Source organism: Artemia franciscana, chromosome 11 (assembly GCF_032884065.1).
Source record: "Artemia franciscana chromosome 11, ASM3288406v1, whole genome shotgun sequence".
Taxonomy (NCBI): domain Eukaryota; kingdom Metazoa; phylum Arthropoda; class Branchiopoda; order Anostraca; family Artemiidae; genus Artemia; species Artemia franciscana.
In genome coordinates, this window is record NC_088873.1 from 16,436,244 (window position 1) to 16,458,538 (window position 22,295).

At 36.0% G+C, this 22,295-nt stretch overlaps 1 protein-coding gene and 1 long non-coding RNA gene across 3 annotated transcripts in view; one reads left to right on the forward strand and one right to left on the reverse strand.

Moving 5' to 3' along the window:
• Positions 1-255: 255 nt before the first annotated feature.
• LOC136032888 (uncharacterized) lies at positions 256-6,052 on the reverse strand. The gene is made up of 2 exons (XR_010618801.1): positions 5,921-6,052; positions 256-519 (listed from the first exon to the last, which is right to left on the reverse strand). It is a non-coding gene; the product is annotated as an uncharacterized LOC136032888 (long non-coding RNA).
• Positions 6,053-14,221: 8,169 nt separating this feature from the next.
• LOC136032886 (adiponectin receptor protein-like) overlaps positions 14,222-22,295 on the forward strand; it is a 31,656-nt gene continuing 23,582 nt past the window's right edge. The window contains exon 1 of one of the 2 annotated variants that reach the window (XM_065713317.1): positions 14,222-14,348. Coding sequence is in view for 1 of the 2 variants with exons in the window: in XM_065713318.1 (XP_065569390.1) it covers positions 14,340-14,348 (9 nt within the window). In the remaining variant the exon portion in view is untranslated. The remainder of the gene's footprint in view (positions 14,349-22,295) is intronic. The other variant, XM_065713318.1, reaches the window with a different exon arrangement.

Here is a 22,295-nt window from a genome sequence, read left to right on the forward strand (position 1 = left end):
TGAAGAGCGGGGCGTTGATGAGGAAGCAGTTCCTTTCATATATGGAGTAATTTCTGTTCGTTTTAAGTTTTATTGTCGCTCCTTACTTTCAGTTAAAAAAAAAAACTTTTTTTTTATTTAATCAAATAAGACATGAGAAATAACTACTTTCAATACCACTTGAAAAACAGTTCACATAAATCTTAGTGTGACAAAGTTTCGAAATGCCTGGTACATGATATTCCTTTTATTATCAAGTGAAGACTGGCTGCATAGTCTAAATAAAGATACTTTTATTCAAAAATAATGTGCAATAATAAACATAGACATGAACACGTACAAAAACAAACTGATTACTAGCTTAAAAAATGTAGATTGAGGTTGAAAATATATTCTAGATATATTTGAACTGTCTACGTTTTGCTTCGCTTCTCCTCTCCTCCTCCTGTAAAACAGCCGGATCTTGCCATTTTTTTGGGTCGCCCATGATCCACTTTACAATTGGATGTAAAATATAAATGACAATTGGGTTGGATGATCCTGTAAATAATGAAGTTTACTGTAGATCCTTAAAAAAACATCCCTTATTTACTAAATTATTCATTTTTATTTTTTTCTTATCATGATAATTGTGTTAAATGCAATGTTCACAAGACTATAAAAAAAAACAGAAAAAAAAACAGAGATATTTGAAGGCAAAGCTTAAGGATTGCAATTCACTACAAACATTCATTTTGAAGACGAGAAACTAACTATAGGTACACAAAAAACTTTTGAACTTAATGAAGAGCCAGTCAAAAAATCTTCCCTTTCTAGAAAACTGAAAACTGTGGGCCCATGAATGTACTTAGTATGTTAAATTTTGGACAGTGTGTGGTTGACATTAGCTCTTCAATCGTTTATATAGATGGTGATATGATGGGACCGTGGAATTTTCCCTCATTTACAGGAAAGTTTTTTTTATGTTTTTAAACTCTAAGGCTGTTCTTTGATACCACTTGAAACAATGGGTGATACTTCTTTTAATTGTCTGTGGTAGAATATAGTAAGTAATAAATAATCCTTGTGAATAGTTACTGAAATTTAAAAAAAAGGCTAAAAATAATAGGCATGAACATTGCTGTCATAATTCTGATTCCAAATGGGTTATATCATTAATTTTCGAGCCATCCAATAATTGATGTTGAAATTCGGTATATTTCATTCAGCGGCATGAATTCGCGAAGATTCAGAAGGGGAAGGGCAAAATACATTTTAATATCTAGGATGAGGGGGTAATTTGTCGTCTTCCAAATATCTCAATAAAATACCAAAAGAAGTATTTTCAACGAAAATTATTTGAAAAAGGTATTTTATTTGGAGGAAGGTAAGAATTCCTCCAATATTTGGAGAAAGGAAAGAGTTCTAGACAGGGAACACATACCTCCAGACCCACTTCCCAATTGACGCCACATTTTGAGTAGTATATCGAATCACAGACACGGATACCAATGAATCAAGAACCCATCTTTGGTGGAACAAACGACATTCTTATTATTCAAACCTTGCTAGCATATTGCAGGTACTTTCCAAAGTTAGATTCAATTTAAAATAATTATCTATGATAATGATTAAATTCGTCTTTTCTTAATAGCTTTATCACAAACTCGCAGAGACCTAATAACTTTGACAGTCATATACTCGTAATAAATGCTGGGGTCTAATTTGCAGTACCTCTTCTCTGATTTTTCAGACAGAAAAAACTATGTTATTACCTGGTGTCCTTGAAAATCACTGTACTTTAAATACTATTTACACCATTGAGGAAATGAGTCGAAGTGCACTAAAAAAGTCCAAAGTCAATGAAAATTTGCACAATCAAAATTAACACGAGCAAGGTCTTCTACAAGAGTGCAAAATTTTCTTTGTGCGTAATATCAGGTGCTCACATCTAAGGTTTTACCTCGAGAAATTCCCATAATTTTGGTACCATTCGAACCGGATAAAATTCTCTACAACATATAAAAAATCGGCCAAAGATGGACGTGGCGAAATTGATCGTTCTTCGTCTTTTCTTCCAAAATCATGGCTTTAAAAAAAAACAATTTGTACGTATGGAAAGTCAGTAATTGGTAAATCTGGTACATAGAACTTGAATATGCACATTTTTGTTTCAACCGTTCATGTTCAGTTCTCCCCTCGTCATCCCGCTCATAAATTAAGCGTCGATGTACGTCTGGGAGCAACATTACGCGAAGTGGAACTCACACAGGAAAAATTAGGACCGATAATGCAGAAAAGAAGTCGTATTCATGTCAATTTACAACTCCACCCTAAACGTGACCACCCTGACTACTTAGAATCCAATAAGTAACATCGAGCAACTAGCTTAATCTTTGATTTTACTTTGAACAAAAAATAACAAATAATTTGAAATTGCAAAAAGATTGGAGATTAATCACATTTATTCAGTTAATCGCATGTCTTCTTCATCTTCGATTTGGACCTGAGCATCAAAGCAACCAGTTCCTTTGCAATATTTGCAAGCAATGTCACGCTTGACGCCATTTCGATGACAGCTGTACCTGTTTCTATCACAAAATCTCTTACAACCACACTACACAACGGTAAGAATTTTCACTTGTGCCGCAGGAAGATCCATGAGGATAGGGTACAGCATGCCGTTCTTAAGTTTCCATCCCCAATTCTACGGAATAAGGGCAGGGCTCTGAAGCCCAATCCAATCTTGTACTTGAAGATCGGTTTGGAAACAGTGAGATTTTGCTGCTACTGAATTAGGAGGTTGATCTTGGGGATGGACGAAAGTTTTAGGCCTTCCCACTTTCTACTAAAGGACTCGGTGTCGGTGACTTTCAAGATTGTCAGTAGAATTTCCACAATACAGTATAGAAATTGCAGCATCTCCCGCTGCTTTAATCTTTTCTTTCGAAGCATTAATTCTAGAAAACGTTGAAGGATTTTCGCTTGACTGTTCGCTGTCTCTCAGCCTTTTAATCGCAATACCTTTACCAAGTCCATGTAGACAGAAAGTTTTGTCGCAGCCCAGAATTTCGTAAGCAAGAGGAAGTAGTTTGCAGATTTCAGTCCAATCTTCTTAACAGTGGCTTCGATGATCCAAGTTGCATTCAAAGTGGTTGAGTTAGGCTCACTGTGCAGGTAGACTTTGTGTTGCTCAGAAATATAATAATGAAGTAACAACCCCAATGAGTCGGTACCGTCACCGATAACTACAGTGTCCCAAGTCTTTGAACACTCAACCGGTGTAAGCACAATAAGCAAGTCAGCGTCAACTTTAGCTTGGATGGTTATCTGACCTTTGCCTCGTAAATAATTATAAAGTACATTGACGAATCTGGCTTTATTATTTTTGCACGAAAGCAATTCCTCTTTTGGGTGGTCAGTCTATTTTCTGGGCTAAATAGTTCTTCTCGTCCAGTGACACGGTTTTGCTTAAGATGAGTCATATCTTTTGACAAAGCAGTGGTGTCATAGCCATCAAAGACAATAATGACACCTATGTATTTTACCAAAACGTAGTTCCAGTATCGGTCTGAGATATCCGACTATGTGTTTTTTCTTTGACCACGTAATCCTGTGAAGCAAAGGGCCCCAGTCTAAGACGTAGGTGCAATATTTTCCCCCAATGGTGTCAATTTCTGAAAGTCGCTTGATAGCTTCTGCTAGCTCTTATTTATTTGGCTTTCAGAATGTGACAGAATCATCAAAAAATGACGCAGTATAGGAGCAAAGTTCATATTTAAATGAAGATTCTTCGTCCATAGTCTGTCTTTTGGATTTAGTTAGAAGATGCTGAAACAGTAATGAAGGGCCTAAATGGTGAATTCCTCCTCCACTTTTTTTTCTTCGTCGTCATAAGCACTGCCTGATTCTTCCACTTGAACGAGTGCTCCTTCAGAGCTTTCTCTACCATTCCGTCAAGAATATTCTCCCCGACTTCTGCTGCTTTGTCAGCGTTCATCTTTTCTATATCAGTCATAACAATAGCAAGGCTTCGAATTGATAGCGGATCACCCTCATAAGAAGATACCTTATCGACAAAGTCAATAGCTATTTGCGTGTCTTTGTATTCCCTCTGCTGCTTTGAAATACCATACTCTTGGAGTTGGTAGCTTCTCTGCTACGAAACAACCGTCAGGTAGGCATCAAAAGATTAAAATGAGCATAGGATGGACGCCCCATTACCCACTGAAGTCTTTGTACATCAGTCAGTCCTCTACCTCTAGTCATTACGGTTGCCGTTTTCAGACTTCTCATCAGTTCTAGTTAGTTCTATGACCAAATCTGTAGATAAACTGGCCCAAAATCTATCCGATCTTCTCAAAACTTTAAGCCTTTTTTGAAAGATTGGAAAAATGCTGGGCTTGCATGCTCAAATCTGTTCATCTGCTGGAGGTACAGCCTCGCCGACTTTCTATAGTTTTCTGACCAGCTGCTGCGAGGTAACGGAGCAAGTCAGAAATTATTTGAAAATGAAGTCTCGCAACACCAATGTTCAAGGTACCAGAAAAAATTGAATTACCTAAGACAGTTTTGGCAGTTTAACTTTTAAAAGGATCAATCAACCAAACTAGAAATTCTTCCTTGAGACATGAAGGCTAGATGGTATTTTTTTTTAATTCTTGTAGAATTTTCTTGTAGAATTGAGTAATTGAGTGTCCAGTGCAACTCCGACCTCTCCTATGTAAAACCGGGTTTCAAAGGCAATAGAAGCTGATCACTTTAGAGTATGAATAACACCAATTTCTTCAGATGCTTTTAACAGCATCACAAGACATTCTTGTCATACCGTGCATATAATTATAAAGTTGCGGATATCCCCCTGGTATCACAATCATTCCAGTCGAGAAGCAGTATTTATTGACAATAAATTGTATTCTTACTTTGGCTGGCTCATTGTAAAACATACCCTTAACGTCCTTTCACTATTTATCCATGCTCCGTTTTTAGCTTGACAAAACATCTTAACGTAATTAAAAAGTTAACTAGAAGCCAAAATTGATCAGTAAGCGTACTGCTTACACGTTCTTTCAAACACAAATGTCGGCAAAATGGGTGAACTTGTTCTTGCGAATCACCATATTTGTTCAATATTTTCTCATCAAGAGCGTTAAAGAGCATTGCAGATTCAGGACAATTTTGAAATGTGTACAAAACATTTATTTAATTGGGTGTGCGTGGGGGAGGGGGGTAAAATATGAAAGGAATTAGGACACGGCTTTTTCTTATCATTTCGGCATTGGAAGTGTTAATTTTCTCTGTGTAGATCCGACATCGTGTACTATGCAACGTATGTTAATGCATGCTTTATCTCACGTGCATGTGTGGGGGGGGAGAGGGTGGATAAACGACTCAAGGATGGTAAAACGCAGAACTGAGTCCATATTCCTGATCTATGTACTAGACTCTCCTATCACCTACTTCTTAAAAGTAAAAGTTATTTTTTAAGTCGTTATTTTGGAAGGAAAGACGAAAAATGTCAATTTCACCTTGATTAATTTTGGCCGATTTTTAATAGGTCATATAATTTTTTTTTGGGTTCGAATGACACCAAAATCCAAGCTATTCCAATTTGTTTGAGGCAATCGCTAAAATTAATTTAGATTGACTTTACTATCCTCCTCAAAGGAGTATCGAGCTGCGCTAGAGATTAATTGTACCTTGTAGAATGAAAAAGAAACTAGAAAATATAGGCTTAGTTAAGAATCAATTGAAGGGCTTTTTAAACGGGTATAAGAGATTCTGGGGATTCTAAATTGCTCCTGTTCCTAAGGACCCTCCCTGCATGGAGGGAATAACAGAATACCCATATCCATCTTTGTGCTAAACTATCAAAAATCTTGGAACCTAGTTTCCACATCTTAAACCCTATTACATATATCTAACAGGTAATTACAAAAATAAATATTGTTCAAGAGCTTACCCAAAGCCATGAGCATAAGAAGCACAAGGCAGAACCAGGCAAATATTTTCATTGTCAACTGAATTCAAACTGCGAATTATCTTGCAAATAATGCGACACGTTTTCGAATAAAATTCCTCTTGGCACTTTGTCTTGCATTTTTAGAAATCAAAGAAATATGAGCGTTTAAGAAATATGGTAAGTCTTTAACCATGCGTAACTCGTCAAATTTCCACAAATACAAGCACTTAGTAACGAAAACATAATTTGTAGTCTCGTTAATCATTTTAGGGTATAAATTTATTTTATTCTGTTGTTACAAGCTTTCATACAAAACTTTTCTTATAAATTTATTTTTCATGCAAAAAAATGACATGTCCACTTAACTAGGTGAGGGTATATTGGATCACAGACCTATATCAAGTAACGACCCGATTGAAGAACAACCAGCCATCCCTATTGTTCCTTCTTGTGACCGCTAAGGCCCAAGCCCAAGGGCACCATTTTATAAATATCTAAGAGGGAAAGAATTTTTTCAAATCTTTTTATTTAAAAACAAGAATATGTTCTCGAAAATTTATTGAAGGGGATTTGGTCAAATTGGCTGTTCTCTTGATTATTTTAAATAAAAGTTTTCTTTTCAAAGCCTAGATAGGGAAAAAAATCAAGGATGGTGGGTTGCGGCGAAAAAAAAATTGAGGAATGATTGCAATCTATCCTTGCTGCATACTACGAAATTCCTGAATTTTCAATCCTTGGTCCTAGATTTTAAATGTCAAGATTGGCATTTTGATCTGATTGACTAAGAAGGGAAGCGTTCTAAACTAAACCCATCCTAGATTTATTGATCTGAAAAAAGTGTTTGTTCGCACGATGGGATACATGAAAGGGTAGGAATCTAATGTTTTAAACTATGGTTGCCTCCTTAGGGGTAACCTAGTGGAGAGCAAACTCTAACCAATGGTAGCCATTAAAAAATTGTTTTGAAGGAAGAAGCTAATAGTCTGTTGCAGAAACAAATCTATGGGGGCTTTGAAAATACTCTGAAACGATGCAAAATGCTGTCAAACCCAAAACTAAGTGCACTAATGAAATCACCGTAGGAAAAAACCTCAATTACGAAAATTACTATCCCCAATCTTAGCCAACTTTCACTTTCCCAGATGAGAAGCAGCGTTTCGTCTCCTTTTTATTCTTTTCTTTTTTTTATCCTCACTTATTGGGTTTTTATTTGACTAGGGTTGACAACCCCCATGCCTTCTCAAGACCAGAACATAATTCGTATTTATTTGAAACCAAAATACCGTGAAAAATCTTTCCACGTTTTTTACTTTAATGAGTAAGGAATTATTAAGATTTTAAGGAATAATGAACAATATATGTATATTAAACAGTCGATCGCTTTTTTTTAGTAAAGTGCAAATTATGTTCTGTTCTTGAGAAGGCATTCTTTGCTCAAATGCATCCGATCAAACTTTTGAGATAGTCATTTTGTTCAAATAGTTAAAAAAGTCAAAGAACTGAAACTCAGGGGGCTGACAAACCACCCACAGTTTCCAGTACAAGGGCTGTAAGTTCTGCAAGCTGCTTATTGTTACTCTGATTAAAAATCGAAAGCCCTAGTTCCTATTTAAGAGTCAAAAGATATCAGAGGACAACCCCGTTACACCCTTTTCCCCCAAATGAAACTGAGCAAAATTTTGAGAGTCATTTTCTCCAAAATGTCCAAATACAAAATAACTGTACCACCAGGGTTGTCTCCCCCCGGCACTGGGACAAGAATTATAAGTTAAGCTAGTTGCCAATTGTTCACAAATAAGGCTACATATAAGGTACATGTGCTTTTTATTTATTTATTCGTAATTTTTTTCTGTTTATTGTAATTTTTTTAAGAGCGACCATAGTAGTTATTATGGCTACAGATAAGGGTGATCATAGTATTTTTTATGGCTAAGGATAGAGGGAAATAAGAACGTCCTCGGAGGGTGAAAAGAGCGAGGCCTTGAATAGATTGGGAGGGAGGAGGAGCTTGCGTAGCTCTGTTGGCCTAAGGCGGCCTGGTGCTGTGGTAAGCTGTTAGTAGTCGTAGCACAAACTGAGGTGACCATAATAGTTATCATGGCTAAAGATAGGAGCGACCATAGTAGTTATTATGGCTGTAAACAGGATTAACCATAGTAGTTTTATCATTACAGATAGTGCGACAATAGTAGTTATTGTTGCTACAAATAGGGGTGACCATAGTAATTATTATGGCTACAGATAAGGGTGACCATCGGACAATTGGAGATATGGGATGACCATGGCAAATATTATGACTATAGGTGAGCAGATGGCCGCAGCAGGTGGACGACAATTGTAGCTATGAAGGTCCCGGGGGCGACAATAGTCGTTATGGAGACATCGAGGGAAAAGCAGCTATGGAACTACTAAAAAGGAACTAAAATAGTTTTAGAGGCATTACTACTACTAATGGACAGCTTACATAACTTACAGCCTTTGCCCCGAAGGCAAGGGCTCAAAAAGAAAACAAGAACTTCCAATTTACAACCAAATGAGGCTCCTTAAAAGTTTATACAACCACCCCTTCTGTAAAATTCTTATATGCCCCCGGGCGATAACTTACATCCTTTGCCCCGGGCTCTGGGGGGCTCTGTCAGATCCAGAGGCACTGTTACATGACACATGGACTATTTTAAACAAAATGGCTATGTCAAAAATTCTATCGAATGGACTTCTGAAAAAAGGGCGTCCCAAAGGGTGGGAGAGGAGCAACGGCCCAAATTTTTGATATCCCGTGAAACTTGGACCAAATTTCCCAAATTATAATGAATCCGGGAAAAAATGCAATAGCTACAGAGGAGTCTCAGAGAATCTAAAATTTGACCCGATTTCGATACAAATTCCAAGATCCAGTAATAATGAACCAAAATTTAGCAGTACAACTTATGAATTCCGAAAAAGAAATCTTGTAGTGAACTAGCTATCAAACAGTTCGTGGTAATGAACTGTAGTAAGGAGCGACCCGGCTCAATAGTAACCGAAACTCTAAAAAATGAAATTTTGATACCAATAGTTACATCAAAAGAATCGCATTTAATGCTGATTTTAAATTCTAAAAATGATTTTTAACTCTAAATTAAAATCTAAAAAATGAAATTTTGATACCAATAGTTACATCAAAAGAATCGCATTTAATGCTGATTTTAAATATATAAGTTTCATCAAGATTAGTCTTACCCATAAAAAGGTACGAGCCTGAGAAAATTTGCCTCATTTTAGAAAATAAGGAGAACCATCCCCTAAAAGTCATACAATCTTAACAAAAATCAAACCATCAGACTCAGCGTATCAGAGAACCTTATTGTAGAAGTTTCAAGCTCCTATCTACGAAAATGTGGAATTTCGTAATTTTTTTTCCAGAAGACAAATCACGGATGCGTGTTTATTTGTTTTTTTGTTTCGTTTTTTTTCCCAGGGGTGATTGTATCGACTCAGTGATTCTAGAATGTTGCGAGAGGGCTCATCCTAACGGAAATTAAAAGTTCTAGTGCCCTTTTTATGTGATCGAAAATTGAAGGGCATCTAGGTCCCCTCCCACACTCATTTTTCCTCAAAGTCACCGGATCGAAATTCTGAGATAGCCATTTTATTCAACGTAGTCGAAAACCTAATAACTATGCCTGCAGTCCCCATGGGAGGGGGTGCAAGTTACAAGCTTTGACCTGTGTTTACACATAGTAATGGTTACTGGGAAGTGTACAGCCGTTTTCAGGGGGATTATTTTGGTTTTGGGAAGATTTGAAGGGGGTTACGTGGGAGGATTTTTCCTTAGAGGAACTTCTCAGGGAGAAGAGAATTTCAATGATTTTCAAGCATTACTTAAAAAAAAGTAATGAAAAAATAAATGTGAGCAGTTTTTTTCTACTGAAAGTGAGCAGCAGCAATAAAACTTAAAACGAACAAAAATTATTACGTATATGAGGGGTTTACCTTCTCATAATATCTCGTTCTTTACGCTAAAGTATTTTTAGTAATTTCAACTACTTATTCTACGGCCTTTGTGATTCAGGGTTATTCTTAAGGAATTTTGACAAAATTTAAACTTTAGTGTAAAGAGCGAGGTATCGACGAGGGGTGAACCCCATCATATACGCAATAAAAACATACGAATATAGAAGTTCGGTACATAAGTTAATTCGTGAGTTGCGTATATTTTTTACTAATTAAAACGTTCATAAAAAATTAAGAGTTCTAGTTGCCTTTTTAAGTAATCAAAAAATTAGTGGGCAACTAGACCTCCTCCATCGCTTCTTTTTTATCAAAATCTTCCGATTAAAACCACGAGAAAGCCATTTAGCCAAAAAAAAATAATATGCAAATTTCGCTTTAATTATTATTTTTTAATTATTATTTTTTTATATAAAAAAAATATATAATTTAAAAAAAACGAGTTTTATTGAATGAAAGTGAGGAGCGACATTACAACTTTAAACGAACTGAAATTACTCCGTATATAAAAGGGGCTTTTCCTCCTCAACGCCCCACTCTATGCGATAAAGTTTTTTACTGTTTCAAAAAGTAGAGTTAAGAGAAAGAGTCCAATTTTTTGCGTAAAGAGCGAGGCGTTGAGGAGGAAAAGCCCCTTTCATATACGGAGTAATTTCTGTTCGTTTAAAGTTTTAATGTCGCTCCTTACTTTCATTTAAAAAACTTGTTTTTTTATTTAATTAAACATACTTAAAGCCGAATCAAAATCTAAGACCGAAATTTGAAAAAAAAAACTGTTCAGGATTTGGTTGAAGTCGCACGAAATTTTTACCTTATTCCTCTATTCTTTGTTAAATTCAAGTGAATTTTCTGGAACAGATATGGTAAAATGCAAAATTTGTTAACTTTGCATTTTCGTAGTTTCGCCAAAACAGCCCAACGTTAGTTAAGAAAGTATAATCTACTTCTGACCTTCAATAAGCTTGCTGCTTACTTCCTATTTGTCATCAAAATTGCATTTTCTTTTCTTCTTTTTTGTGCAATAGAATAAATAAAAGGGAATTCTGATCTTAATTCGTCACATATATTCGAACGAAATAACATAGCTTGGATAGCCATAATGGCTTGGGATTACTTTTTCTGATACACTTTCCACTATGTGCTCGTCTCTGATTGCTAGTGCTCTACAGTGTATTCGCATCATTTTTCGCCATCATTTTTTTTTCCGCACATCATTTTTTATTTTCCGCCCATTAAATGTCCATTTTACAAAACTTCGTCCTGTCCGAGGAGACTTTGTTGTATCATCATATGCGTCATTACTGTTCTTATTTAAGTTCAGCAATTTATCTATGGCCAAAAGTCATTTTCATCCTAAAATCAAATAAATGAAAATAACATATTTCATTGAATACTTGATTAATTAATTACCGCATGCAATCTCTGAAAACATAAATCCTGGACCTATTGCAAACGAAGACCTTCAGTTCGTCTTCTCAAGCCTTCCGTGCTCAGAGATAACAACAGAGAAAATTACTGGATTCAAATGATGTATAAATTGTTAAAGAAATTTTTTTCCCGAAATAGCAGTTAATGCAAAAAAAAACAGATCACAATAAAATTAGCCAAGATTTAAGCTTCTAAATAGAAGAGTATATTCTAAGGGTAGATTTTAAGATTTTTTCTGGCAAGAAACGGAGATCAGCACCGCCTGTAGGGACTGTAAAGTTTAATGCCGTATACTTTACCTTTTTTACTATCACGCTGGCTGGAAATAAGCCAATATGGCAACACTGAGGAGAGCATCAATGCTAGACTAGCTAATGTTACAGTAAGTGTTATTAAATCATTGTATCACTGCTGGATATACCTGAAACCCAGTGTTGATACCTAGTGATACCATGATACCTAGTGTTATACCTGAAAGTAAGGAGCAACATTACAGCTTAAAACGAAAAGAAATTATTCCGGAATGACAAAAGGAATGACAACTTATGGCTAATGGTTTGAGATACGTCTTAAAAGGAATAAAGAAACAAATAAGTATTTTCATCTGGAAGTAAGAAGCAAAATTACAATTTAAAGGAATAGAAATAATTCTGTATATGAGGGGGGGTTGCCCCTCCCCTGCAATCTTCTTTCTCCACACTAACATTTCTTAGTATTTAAAAAAGCTTCGAACTCTAATTTATTAGCATTTGTGTTTCATGAGTCCTTCTTCAGGAATTTGGACACAAATTCAAACTTCAGCATAAGGAGCAAGGCATTGAAGAGGTGGCAGCCCCACTCATTAACGAAATAGTTTCTAATCGATCCAAGTTTTAATTTTGCTCCTTTCATATAGTTAAAAATACTTTTTTTATTTCATTTCTTATCTTTGTTCAATTTAACCCTGGGAAATTCGTCTCTTCTCTCCTCACACCACTAAACATATTTCCACAGACATTTTCTCCCGTGTGAATTCATCCCAGGAAAATTGCTCCGGAAAATTCCATCCTCACTGACATTTCCTCGGACAATTCCGCCTGGAAAATTCTCCTTAGCCTACGATCATCTGAAAATAGACTTGATTTCTGATAGTGTTTTAAATCATGCGAGAAATCCCTCCTCAGTAGAAATTGTTCCAAGAAATCACTCGTCTCCCCTTCCCTGATGAAAAGGTTCTCCTGCGGAGAGGTCCCCCATAGAGAATTTCTCTCACAGAGAATTCCCCCATGGAAAATTTCTCCTGAGAAAAATCTCTCCCTCCCCCCTCCCCCCCACGGGAAAAAACACAATTTTAAATGCGCTGAAAATTTCCGCCAACTATTTCCCCTGCAATATTTCAACATCTAAAATTGAATCAAATCGAAAGAAGTTTTATAGAAATTTGAGTATATTTCTCCAGTGCAAAATTTTTCCTGGAAAGTTCAGCCCCAAAAACTGCCATCCCCACGAAAAATGCCCCTTCGAAAATCTTACAGCCGTTTCCTTTGGAGACTGGAGGGCAAGTTTTTTCCAGAGGCTTATTTATATCTTTCAACTATTCTGAACAAAATGGCTCTTTCAAAATTTTGATCTTATTACTTTGAGGGGAAAAGGGTGTGTGAGAGGGTTAATCGTTTACATTTCCTTTTCGTCACTTAAAAATGGACACTATGAATTCTTACATCCGTTCGAATGAAATCCGTTTCAATGTCCTTAGACACAATTATTGGTTTGACACAAACATCCCTTGGAAAAAAAACAACAAATAAACACAAATCAATGATTACTCTTCTGGCAAAAGAAACAAAAATTCCAGATTTTTTGCGGATACTTTTGTGCTCAGGTTAATGCCTCTACAGTAATTTCGCACTAATAGGAACCTCTACAGTACAGTGTCTGATATGCAGAACCTGATGGTGCGGTTTTCATTGAGACACTTTGACATTTTGGGGGGAACATAATCCCAAAATTGGCTTCCTTTATTTTGATTACCTAAGATGGTAACTGGAAGTTTTAATATCAATCCGAATGAAACCTCTCGAAAAAAAACAATATTCCGACTATTTGTAGGTAAGACCTTGAAACTTCTTTTGTATGGTTATTTATTATGCTGAACCTGATGCTGCAATTTTCATGGGCATACCTTGACTTTTTCATTTTGTCCCCCCCCCCTCTCCCTTTTCAAATAACAGTAAATTTTCGAGAACGTTGCTTATGATGAGAAACATTAATCCAAATTAATTTTTATTTGAAATCAGGATAAAAAGTCAATTTTTGTTTTTGAATCTACTATCAACATAATTTCGTTTTTTTTATAGTTTCAGCTACTATTTGGCCGAGTTGCTCCTTACTTACAGTTCGTTATCACGAACTGCGGAATATTCTTAATTGATGAATAAATGAAAAATAAAATCTATAAATGATAAGATTTTATTGATGTGAGCATCTTCAAACAAATTATGCCTCAAGAAATCAAGAGGACTAGGACCAGTGGGGAAAAAACTCCTTAAAAAATCACAAGAAATTTCTGATGGTCCGCCACCGTTCTTCCCTTGAATACACAACCCCCTACTCTCTCTGTAAGCTCTTATTCCCATATCTGTTTTGACTCAATGCCCAATAGACTTATACAAAGTTACTTAGTGTGTCAGCTTACTTAGCACGCCGAAATCAACAAATCGCTGCAAAAACATAAGGCTAAAAAAATAGACCGCAGGCGCGCCACCTCACCGATAGTACCAGTGAGACGTCAGTGTGCCACTGAAGTTTTTTCCCTTCCGGCATGTCTTTCATCTGCGGTGCCCCAACGATAAATCGGTGCGGCGTCAAGGTCTATCCAGTAGGCTGTTCACCTTATACCGAATTCATCGAAAAATTTACCGCCGAACGATAGGGTTCTGCGTCCATTCTAACAACTCGAAAGTTTGGCAAACCTGATATGAAATTATTTTGCTAAAATTCAGAAATAAAATTTATCTTTATTATGAGTAAAGTAAGTTTGCTTGGTAAAGCTAGGTAAAAGCCAAGTTTAGAAATTATCTGGGGATAACCTCCATTTTAAGGGCTGTCTTTCAAAGCAGTTGAATTAGGTAGGTAGAACTTTCAGAGATGAATCCAGAGCCAAAAATTTAGGCTTACCTTAGGAAGGTGTTTTGAAGCTCACTCTAACCAAGTAGATGGTATGCTGAACTTATAATCATATGTCCTTTGGGACAATGGCTTGATTCTTTCAGTTGAAAATGGTGGGGGTCAGTGTTTGTCAAGTCCAGCTTTTTAAGAATAGTGGCTGAAACCAAATGTTTTTTTTTTACAAAGTATTATGAAGCTAGTCTACTTTAAATTATGAAGCCAGGCTTTTTTTTTCTTCATAGATTTTGTAGATACCGGGTCTATTTTTGTGTACAGGATTAAGACAAAAAAATAGCTGATTTATTCTGATCCTCATTATTCCATGTATTGTTACTACATATTTGTCTTGCTGTTCACTTTTGTTTTTGAGTTGTCATAATTCTTACTGCCAGTCATCTTGTACCCTTGTATTTCTTTGTTCTTGAGTTTTGTTTTTGACTTGTTGTAATTGTTATTTCTACAATATTCTAATTACATATTTCTTTGTTCTTCATGTTTGTTTATCATTGCTTCAGATATTTTTTCAATACCCTTTGTTGTTACAGCTTGGATTGGTCTCGTCACTTTTGATGGTCTAGTGTGTTCATTTTTGCCCCTGTATGTCAACGTCTCATGTCATTTTCTTGATCTTATCTCATTTGGTTGTCCAGCTTGTTCATTTTGAGCTTGCATATTTGTCCTTTAGATATTTTGAAATTCCCAAAATGCCTTTTGAAATTTACATCACTGAATATGAATACATGAATTTAGATATTACAAAGTTTTTGTTCTAAAAATTCTTCTAAAACTGGTAGTCTAATTTCCTTGCATGTCCACTTTCAATTGACATAATTGCTAAAATACTTAATCAATCCATATTTATTGTTGATATTTGATAGTTTTTTATTGGTTTTATCCTGAGAAATGATCTCTCCAGAAGGAATACTTACTGGAATACTTACTGGAATAGTTAACATTTCACAATTTAAGAAATAATTGTTCATTTTGATGACAACCCAGGGCCATTTCAAATAGCCTAGCCTACAGGGCCAAATTGCTCCAATTACCCTTTACCCAGCTCTGAATGAAGGTCATTTTTGTATTCAGGATGAAATTCTGATTCTAGGAGTAAGTTTGGTTCTTAGCTATCTTAATTGTCTGTTAAAATAAATGTTTACCCATTTTATAACAGCCTAGTAAAGCAGCTCATCTAGAGAAAATACATCAGTGAAATGAAATTGGTAGCCTAGCCTACCATTAATTTGTCAGTCCTATTTAATATCCTTTTTTAATATAACAGTTACTACCATGAGCAGCCCCCCCCCCCAATATTCCATATATAGTCTTAGTAGCATAATACTCTAGTAATGATTTCAGTTATACATTAGGTATTCTTTATTAAAAAAAGGTTCTCTACTGTCAAAACTCTTATTTTCATTAGTGATTTAGTACAATAGCCAGTACTGCTTACATTTGGGGCTATTAAGAAGGAAACAGATACATCAGTGTTACCTTATAACACTGTTTCAAAATGTGGTCAGAAATTTGACCACATCTTTTGACTCTCAGTAGCCTACACTGTCTTTTAAATTAAGAATTCACTTCCCCCTTCCTTTAGTTATTCCTACAAGATAAAATAACAGTTTACCATGTATCCTGTGTCACAGTGAAAAACATAGTAACATTTTAAGGAAACGTACTATTTCTGTTTCTTTCAAAAATGAACTTCAGGTTGAATGTTTTTTGAATTCAGGGAAAAGTAAAAACTTCCTCTATACTTGGTAATGGATTCCTAGGCTCTTGTAGGAAGTTTTACATTAGCAGAACCCATCAACAGTTGAGAGAAAGAGTACATGAACACATCTGAAAATAAAATGATGATTTTGACAGCATTGATGCCCACTTTTTAAACGTCCGGGTTGTTTAGTTCTTTTTGACAAGGCGATTTTAATTTTCACAATAATTGGTTTACCACAATTTTTTATGGAGGCAATTAAAATTCAAAAATATTTAAATAGAGGCCTTGCTTTTAAATGTAGATGCTAGAGATATTCAAATGCACCTAATTTACAATAGCCTCATACAAAGGGAGTATTAATCCCTTATTTTCTCTCATTTTAAGCCAGGATGATTGACCATTGAAAAACATCAGGTTAGTGGAAAAGCCAAGATATTTGCTTGGGAGAGAATTATTGCCCATGTAAGCTGTGAATTTATTTTGGCTTGATTTTTTTTCTTTTTTTTTAATGTTCCCCCACTTTGTTAATGCTCACTTTGAAAGGTTAGTTTATTTGTGTTTGTGTTTTTGTTTCCTTGTTTCAAGCACCAACAAAAAAGCATCAATCCCTGAAATCCAGCCAGATAGTAAACTTAATGCTTATCCCAACCTGAAAGTTGAAGTTCTCAACCAACAGTTCTCTATTTTTTTCCAATCCCATTGCTTCTGACCCTTCCTCCCTGCTTCACATAATTTGTCATTTAAGATGGAACCAATTTCAGTCAAATTTTATGATGGTTCTGAAGAAAACTAAAGCCCTTAAAACTAACAACTCTTTTGATCCTGACTGCATTAATTCTCACATCCTGTGTAAATGCTTATCTGTCTTGTCCCCATCACTTAATCTTTCCAGACTACCAATGGATTGGATAACTGCCCATGTTTAAGGAGGGTAGAAATTACCTTGCTGAAATCTGTTAACCAATAATCATGGAACCAGCAGTTATTAAGGTTCTTGAAAGGGTAGTCAGTTCTGCAGCTATTCAATCTCCTGAAGCCAGTGATCTCTTGCACAGCTGGCAGCATGATTTTTGTTCTGAACAATTTGTCAACACCTAAGTTCTAGAATCATATGACTACATTGCTCAGTTACTTGATACAGGGGTGTCTGCTGGCATGATTTTAATTGAATTTCCTGAAGGTTTTGGCAAAGTCTGTTCCAAGCAACTTGCAATCAAGTTTGAAAAGGAATCCTTTCTTTGGATTCTTCCCTTACAGAAATAAGAAAGAATGTTATAGATTATTTCCTTGATTGTCACTTTTATACTCTTTCTGGCCATTAGATCTGTTCTGTAAATTAGGAGCAAGATCTTGGTGTCATTATTGACTTTGGCTTAAAATTCAGTACCCATGTTAAGAAATGATCAATGGGGTTGATCATTTGCTCACTTTCCACTACCTCTCCAAAAGTCATTAGCTCAAAATTGTAATGTCTCTAGCCTTCTGTATTTTAAAAAGGATGTTCAGGTTTTAAAACATGTGGCATCTGACATGCAGGAACCCTTTTACCCCACAATAGTAGCATAATTGAAACTCACATTACTTCTATGCAGGAGAAGAAGAGGTGACACCATTTTAATCTACAAATTAATGAAAGCCAAAACTCTCCCAGTATTATTTCCTTAATAACCAATGGTCATTGCCTGAAACTTTTAACATAGTCTTTACTCAATTCTTTTCTAAAAGAATTGTCTATAACCAGAACCAACTTTCCAATTGTATGGTTAGTGCTGACGTTTTCAAAGAAGGGCTGGGTTATGTGTTTCTCAAGGAATCAGAAACCAGTAGGATGATGTTGATCATTAACTCTGGAGTTTTACAAGGAAAAATCCTTAGGTTGCTCTAAGCTGCAATTTAGGGTAAAAAAGGCTGGAGCTGTAATTTCCTCTCTGGAATAAGATCCTTCATTTGCCCAGGCCCCTAGAAAGGAATCAGGGTGGGTCATTAATGTGCTTGCCTAATCAGAACTATGAGTGCAAGCATCACTACAGGAAGGCCCATCACTACAGGAAAGCTTTCACTGTTGTATATGTTACTTGTCGTCAAAGAAAGATTCTTCAGGACTTATTTTACAGGTTTGAGAATAACTTTCCAATATTGACCTTGTCAAAGCGTGTGGTTTCAGGCTTGCATAGTAATAATTGTTGATTCTGAACTTGATAACCAGTCAGCCAGTCTATCCCCGCCATTTTGGCAATTCTCCTGTTCTGGGGGATTATATTGATGTTTGCTACAGCAGTTGTAAGGAAAGATCCAAGTGCTTTCACTTTGCAAACTATAGCTCATCTTGCTTGCTTCTATGAAATATATGCAGAGTGCAACTTCTTTGCTAGTTGTGAACACCATATTTAGTATACATATGGAACCATTTGTATTTAATTATAAATCCCCCTCAACATTCCCTACAAGTTTCAACTTGATACCTTTATCCATTCCTAAGATGCCATAATATGCCCTTATGACAAATTTGAATGGACATAGTGGCTTTTGATATAGTCTAACATCCCCAGTAGCATGCTCAAAAATTTGCAACATACCTTACCCCCTCTTTTTTTCCTGGGATATTGCACATACACCTTTTTGACAATCTGGATAAACTTAGTACCTTTTGATTTTGTTTACCCCCCCCCCTAAAGTTTCCCTGATAATTGAAACGTAATACCCTATTCTATTCCTGAGACATTGCATCTGTGCTGTTTTGACAACCTGGACACACATAAACCCTTTAGAAGAAAAAAAAATCCCCTCAACTTTGTAGATGGGTGTCATCTTTTACATCTGATATATGTTCCAGCATACACTAATTTTTCCTGGTCCATTGTATACCATATGATACTCTTCTACAAAATTGAGGGTCACTTTTTTTCTGAATATCTTGCCCCAAGATGGCTACAGAACCAATGATTTGGTTTTGTTTGGTACAGCAAGCACTAAATTCCTCTGAACCAAAAAAGAATAAACACAGAAAACTTAAAGGCATTTTTTTGGTGGGTTATATTTTAGATGATACTAGATGACAGAAACGCAGCTTGACCCACTTGTACTGTGCCATGTCCTAGTATATACCACTCTCCCTTATCAAGTTGAAACTTTAAGGGAAATGTTGAGAAGGATACTGAATGCAATCAAAACACACCATGGGCTTGCTGTTATCAAAAATTTGGTATGTTGATGGGATGTTGAAGAGTCCCCCCCCCCTCTCCCCTCGCCCTTTTTATGTGTCTTATGTGCTCAGTGCTGATCGAAATATTGAATTTATTTGATTTAGCCCAAAGGGTTAATACCTATGTCTCTATGTATGCCATGCCCCCCCCAGCACTGGGTGAGGATTGATTAATTATTCTATTTGCCCATTGTTTACATGCAGGATTTGTCATTAGGAAAGGAGGAAGTGTTTGGTTCTGGGTTTATCCATAAAGGCTAAGATGAAACTTTGGAGAATGTTGAGGGTTATGTTAGACCCAAATAAAAGTGTCTATATGCATCCAGTTGGTCAAAAAGGGAGATCTGCAATATTTTAAGAATGTCTAAGGCTATTAAGTTGAAAATTTCAGGACATGTTGAAGGGGATGCTGAAATGGGGTTAGGTGACTGCCAATCCCCTTACCTCCCTCCTATGCACTTTGTAGCTACCCTTCCTAGAACTTCCCTGGGGTTTCCCTCTCCCAGCATCATCTTGCCTCTCTTGTCCCGATATATAGAACACTCTCAATTTGACTTATTCCTGGATCACCAGGAAACCTTTCCCCCATCCCTTGCACTTTATCCCTCTTGGCTACCCTACCAGTGTGACTGATTTGAGAGTCCCTACATGCAAAAATTATCCTGTAATACATAGTCCACCCCAAAAATTATCTGCCTCATCACATTGCCCAGTTAAAGCTTCACTCTTAAAGTCCAACCATAGAACAGTTAATGCTTCAATTATTATCCATGAATATTCAGATAAAAGATATAGTTTCCCCTCTTTAATAAAAGAAAATTTTACAAAAGAAGAAAATTTTACCCACAGGAATCTCAATTTAAGCCCACCTTGTAAAAATGAATGTCTTCCCCTTCCACTTTAAAACTGGTCTAGTAGTCTCTTCGTCCAGGGTGTTGAGTTAGGTCCTTATAACAAACCTTCCTACATTACCCTAAATGGTAATGTTTCACTTTTAGGGGATGTTCTCCTCACTCCTAGCATTAATTTTAATACTTACTCCCTGCCAAATTTGCCTCAGAATAAAGATTGTTTTGAAGAAATCTGTTGTTAAAGAGTCTGATAAAAAAACGTTATCATTTCCCCGTTTTCCTCCTTAAGAATGCTGAAAGTTCAAATTTTGAAAAGTTAGTTTGGTTAGAAGCAACAGCAAAATTGAACCATACTGATATAATTGCAGTTACTAAAGTCAAGGCACTAAATCTAGATCTCCTTTAAATGACTGGTTTTCAGGAGTTTAAAAAGCTAAGCCCAGTTGACCACCCATTGGTGTAAAAAAGAAGGAGGAGTAATGAGTTTTGCAAACGTTTGCCTATCTCCTGACCTTATCTATGTGCCAGAGCTAGGTGATTGCAATGAAATCATTTGGATATCTACTAAGCCCAAACGCCAACCTTGACCTTACACTAATTTAATCATTTGCTCATTTTATTATTCACCCAGACAGAGGGATTGTTCTTATTGTAATTTTCATAACAGGCTACAAGAAAGTCTTGACTTTGTGACGACAAAGTATCCAAATGTCAACCTTTTTATAGCAGGAAACGCAAACAAACTAAGTTTTAATTATCTGTGCAAAGATCAGAAGCTTAAGCAAATTTTTGGTTTCCCTTCTACAAAAGTTGGAACCAGTTTGGATGTTATTTGCACCAACCTTAACATCTTTCACAAATGCCCCATCTACCCTATCCCCCTTGGTGGTAGCTATCATTTCATGCTACATTTGAAACCACTGCTAGTCCTTAGAACAAATTACTCAGTTACTGAATTTTTGTACAGGCCAATAACAAGTCAAGCTCTTTTTGATTTCGGATCTTGGATTATGTCCGAGAGTTGGGATGATGTTTTGTCGTGTGTACATCTTAATTCAAAGGTTAGTTTTTTTCAAGCAAAGTTAATGACAAATTACCAAATTGTTTCCCAAGGGTTACCAAGAAGATATTTTCCTCAGATAAACCTTGCATCAATGAAAAAATAAAAGGACTAATCCATTTGAAACTAAAACTTTTTTGCCTCAGAAAGGAAGAGGATGCCTTAATCCCCCGTAAACAAATAAAGAGAGAAATACTTCGTGCTGCTTCTCATTATGGTCAGACTAAATTAAATTGCTTAAAACAGAGCAAACCTCAGCAATAGTTTAAGTAAGTGAAAGAAATAAGAGGTTGCTCATGCAAGAGCTTTGATTTTCCTCTAGATGAACCACCTTAACAGACAGTCAATAAGCTTAATAAATACTTAGCTAGTATTGTGCAAATGTCCCACCCTCTATCAGAAAACCAGCTAATCCCTGAAACCCCAAAGGATAAAATACCTTAAATTTTAGCAAAGCAAATAATAGAAAAAAAATACAGAAACTGAAAAAAACAGTATTTGTCTAAGCAATATCCCACATTTTCTAATAAAAGCATTCTCTGATAAACTGTCAATACGCCTTGTTAGTATTTTTAATGATATTAGTAATTCTGGATGTTACTTGTCGTGCTGGAAGGTGGGCTATAATGCCTTCTTTTAATAAATACGTTCTCAAGTGCTTAAATGTAATCAGAGGTCCTCAGGAAACTGATGGGTTCCATTTTATTCCTTATAATGGTTAATAGCCTCATGAATGACTGCACAGAGCAATGGAAGCATGTAGACAAGCTGTCTGCACTTGAGGTTTGTCAACGAAATATTAAAATCTGTATTATGAAATTACTTTACAATGTGACACTGGAGGCTTCTTTGTCAAAGATGAAAATTAACGCTAATAAATGGTCAGTTATGACAGTTAATTTTTTAAAATTATCTTCTTCTTTCACAAACCCCATTCCTCTTAAAATCCCTGTCACATCCATTAAACTACTTTGGTGACA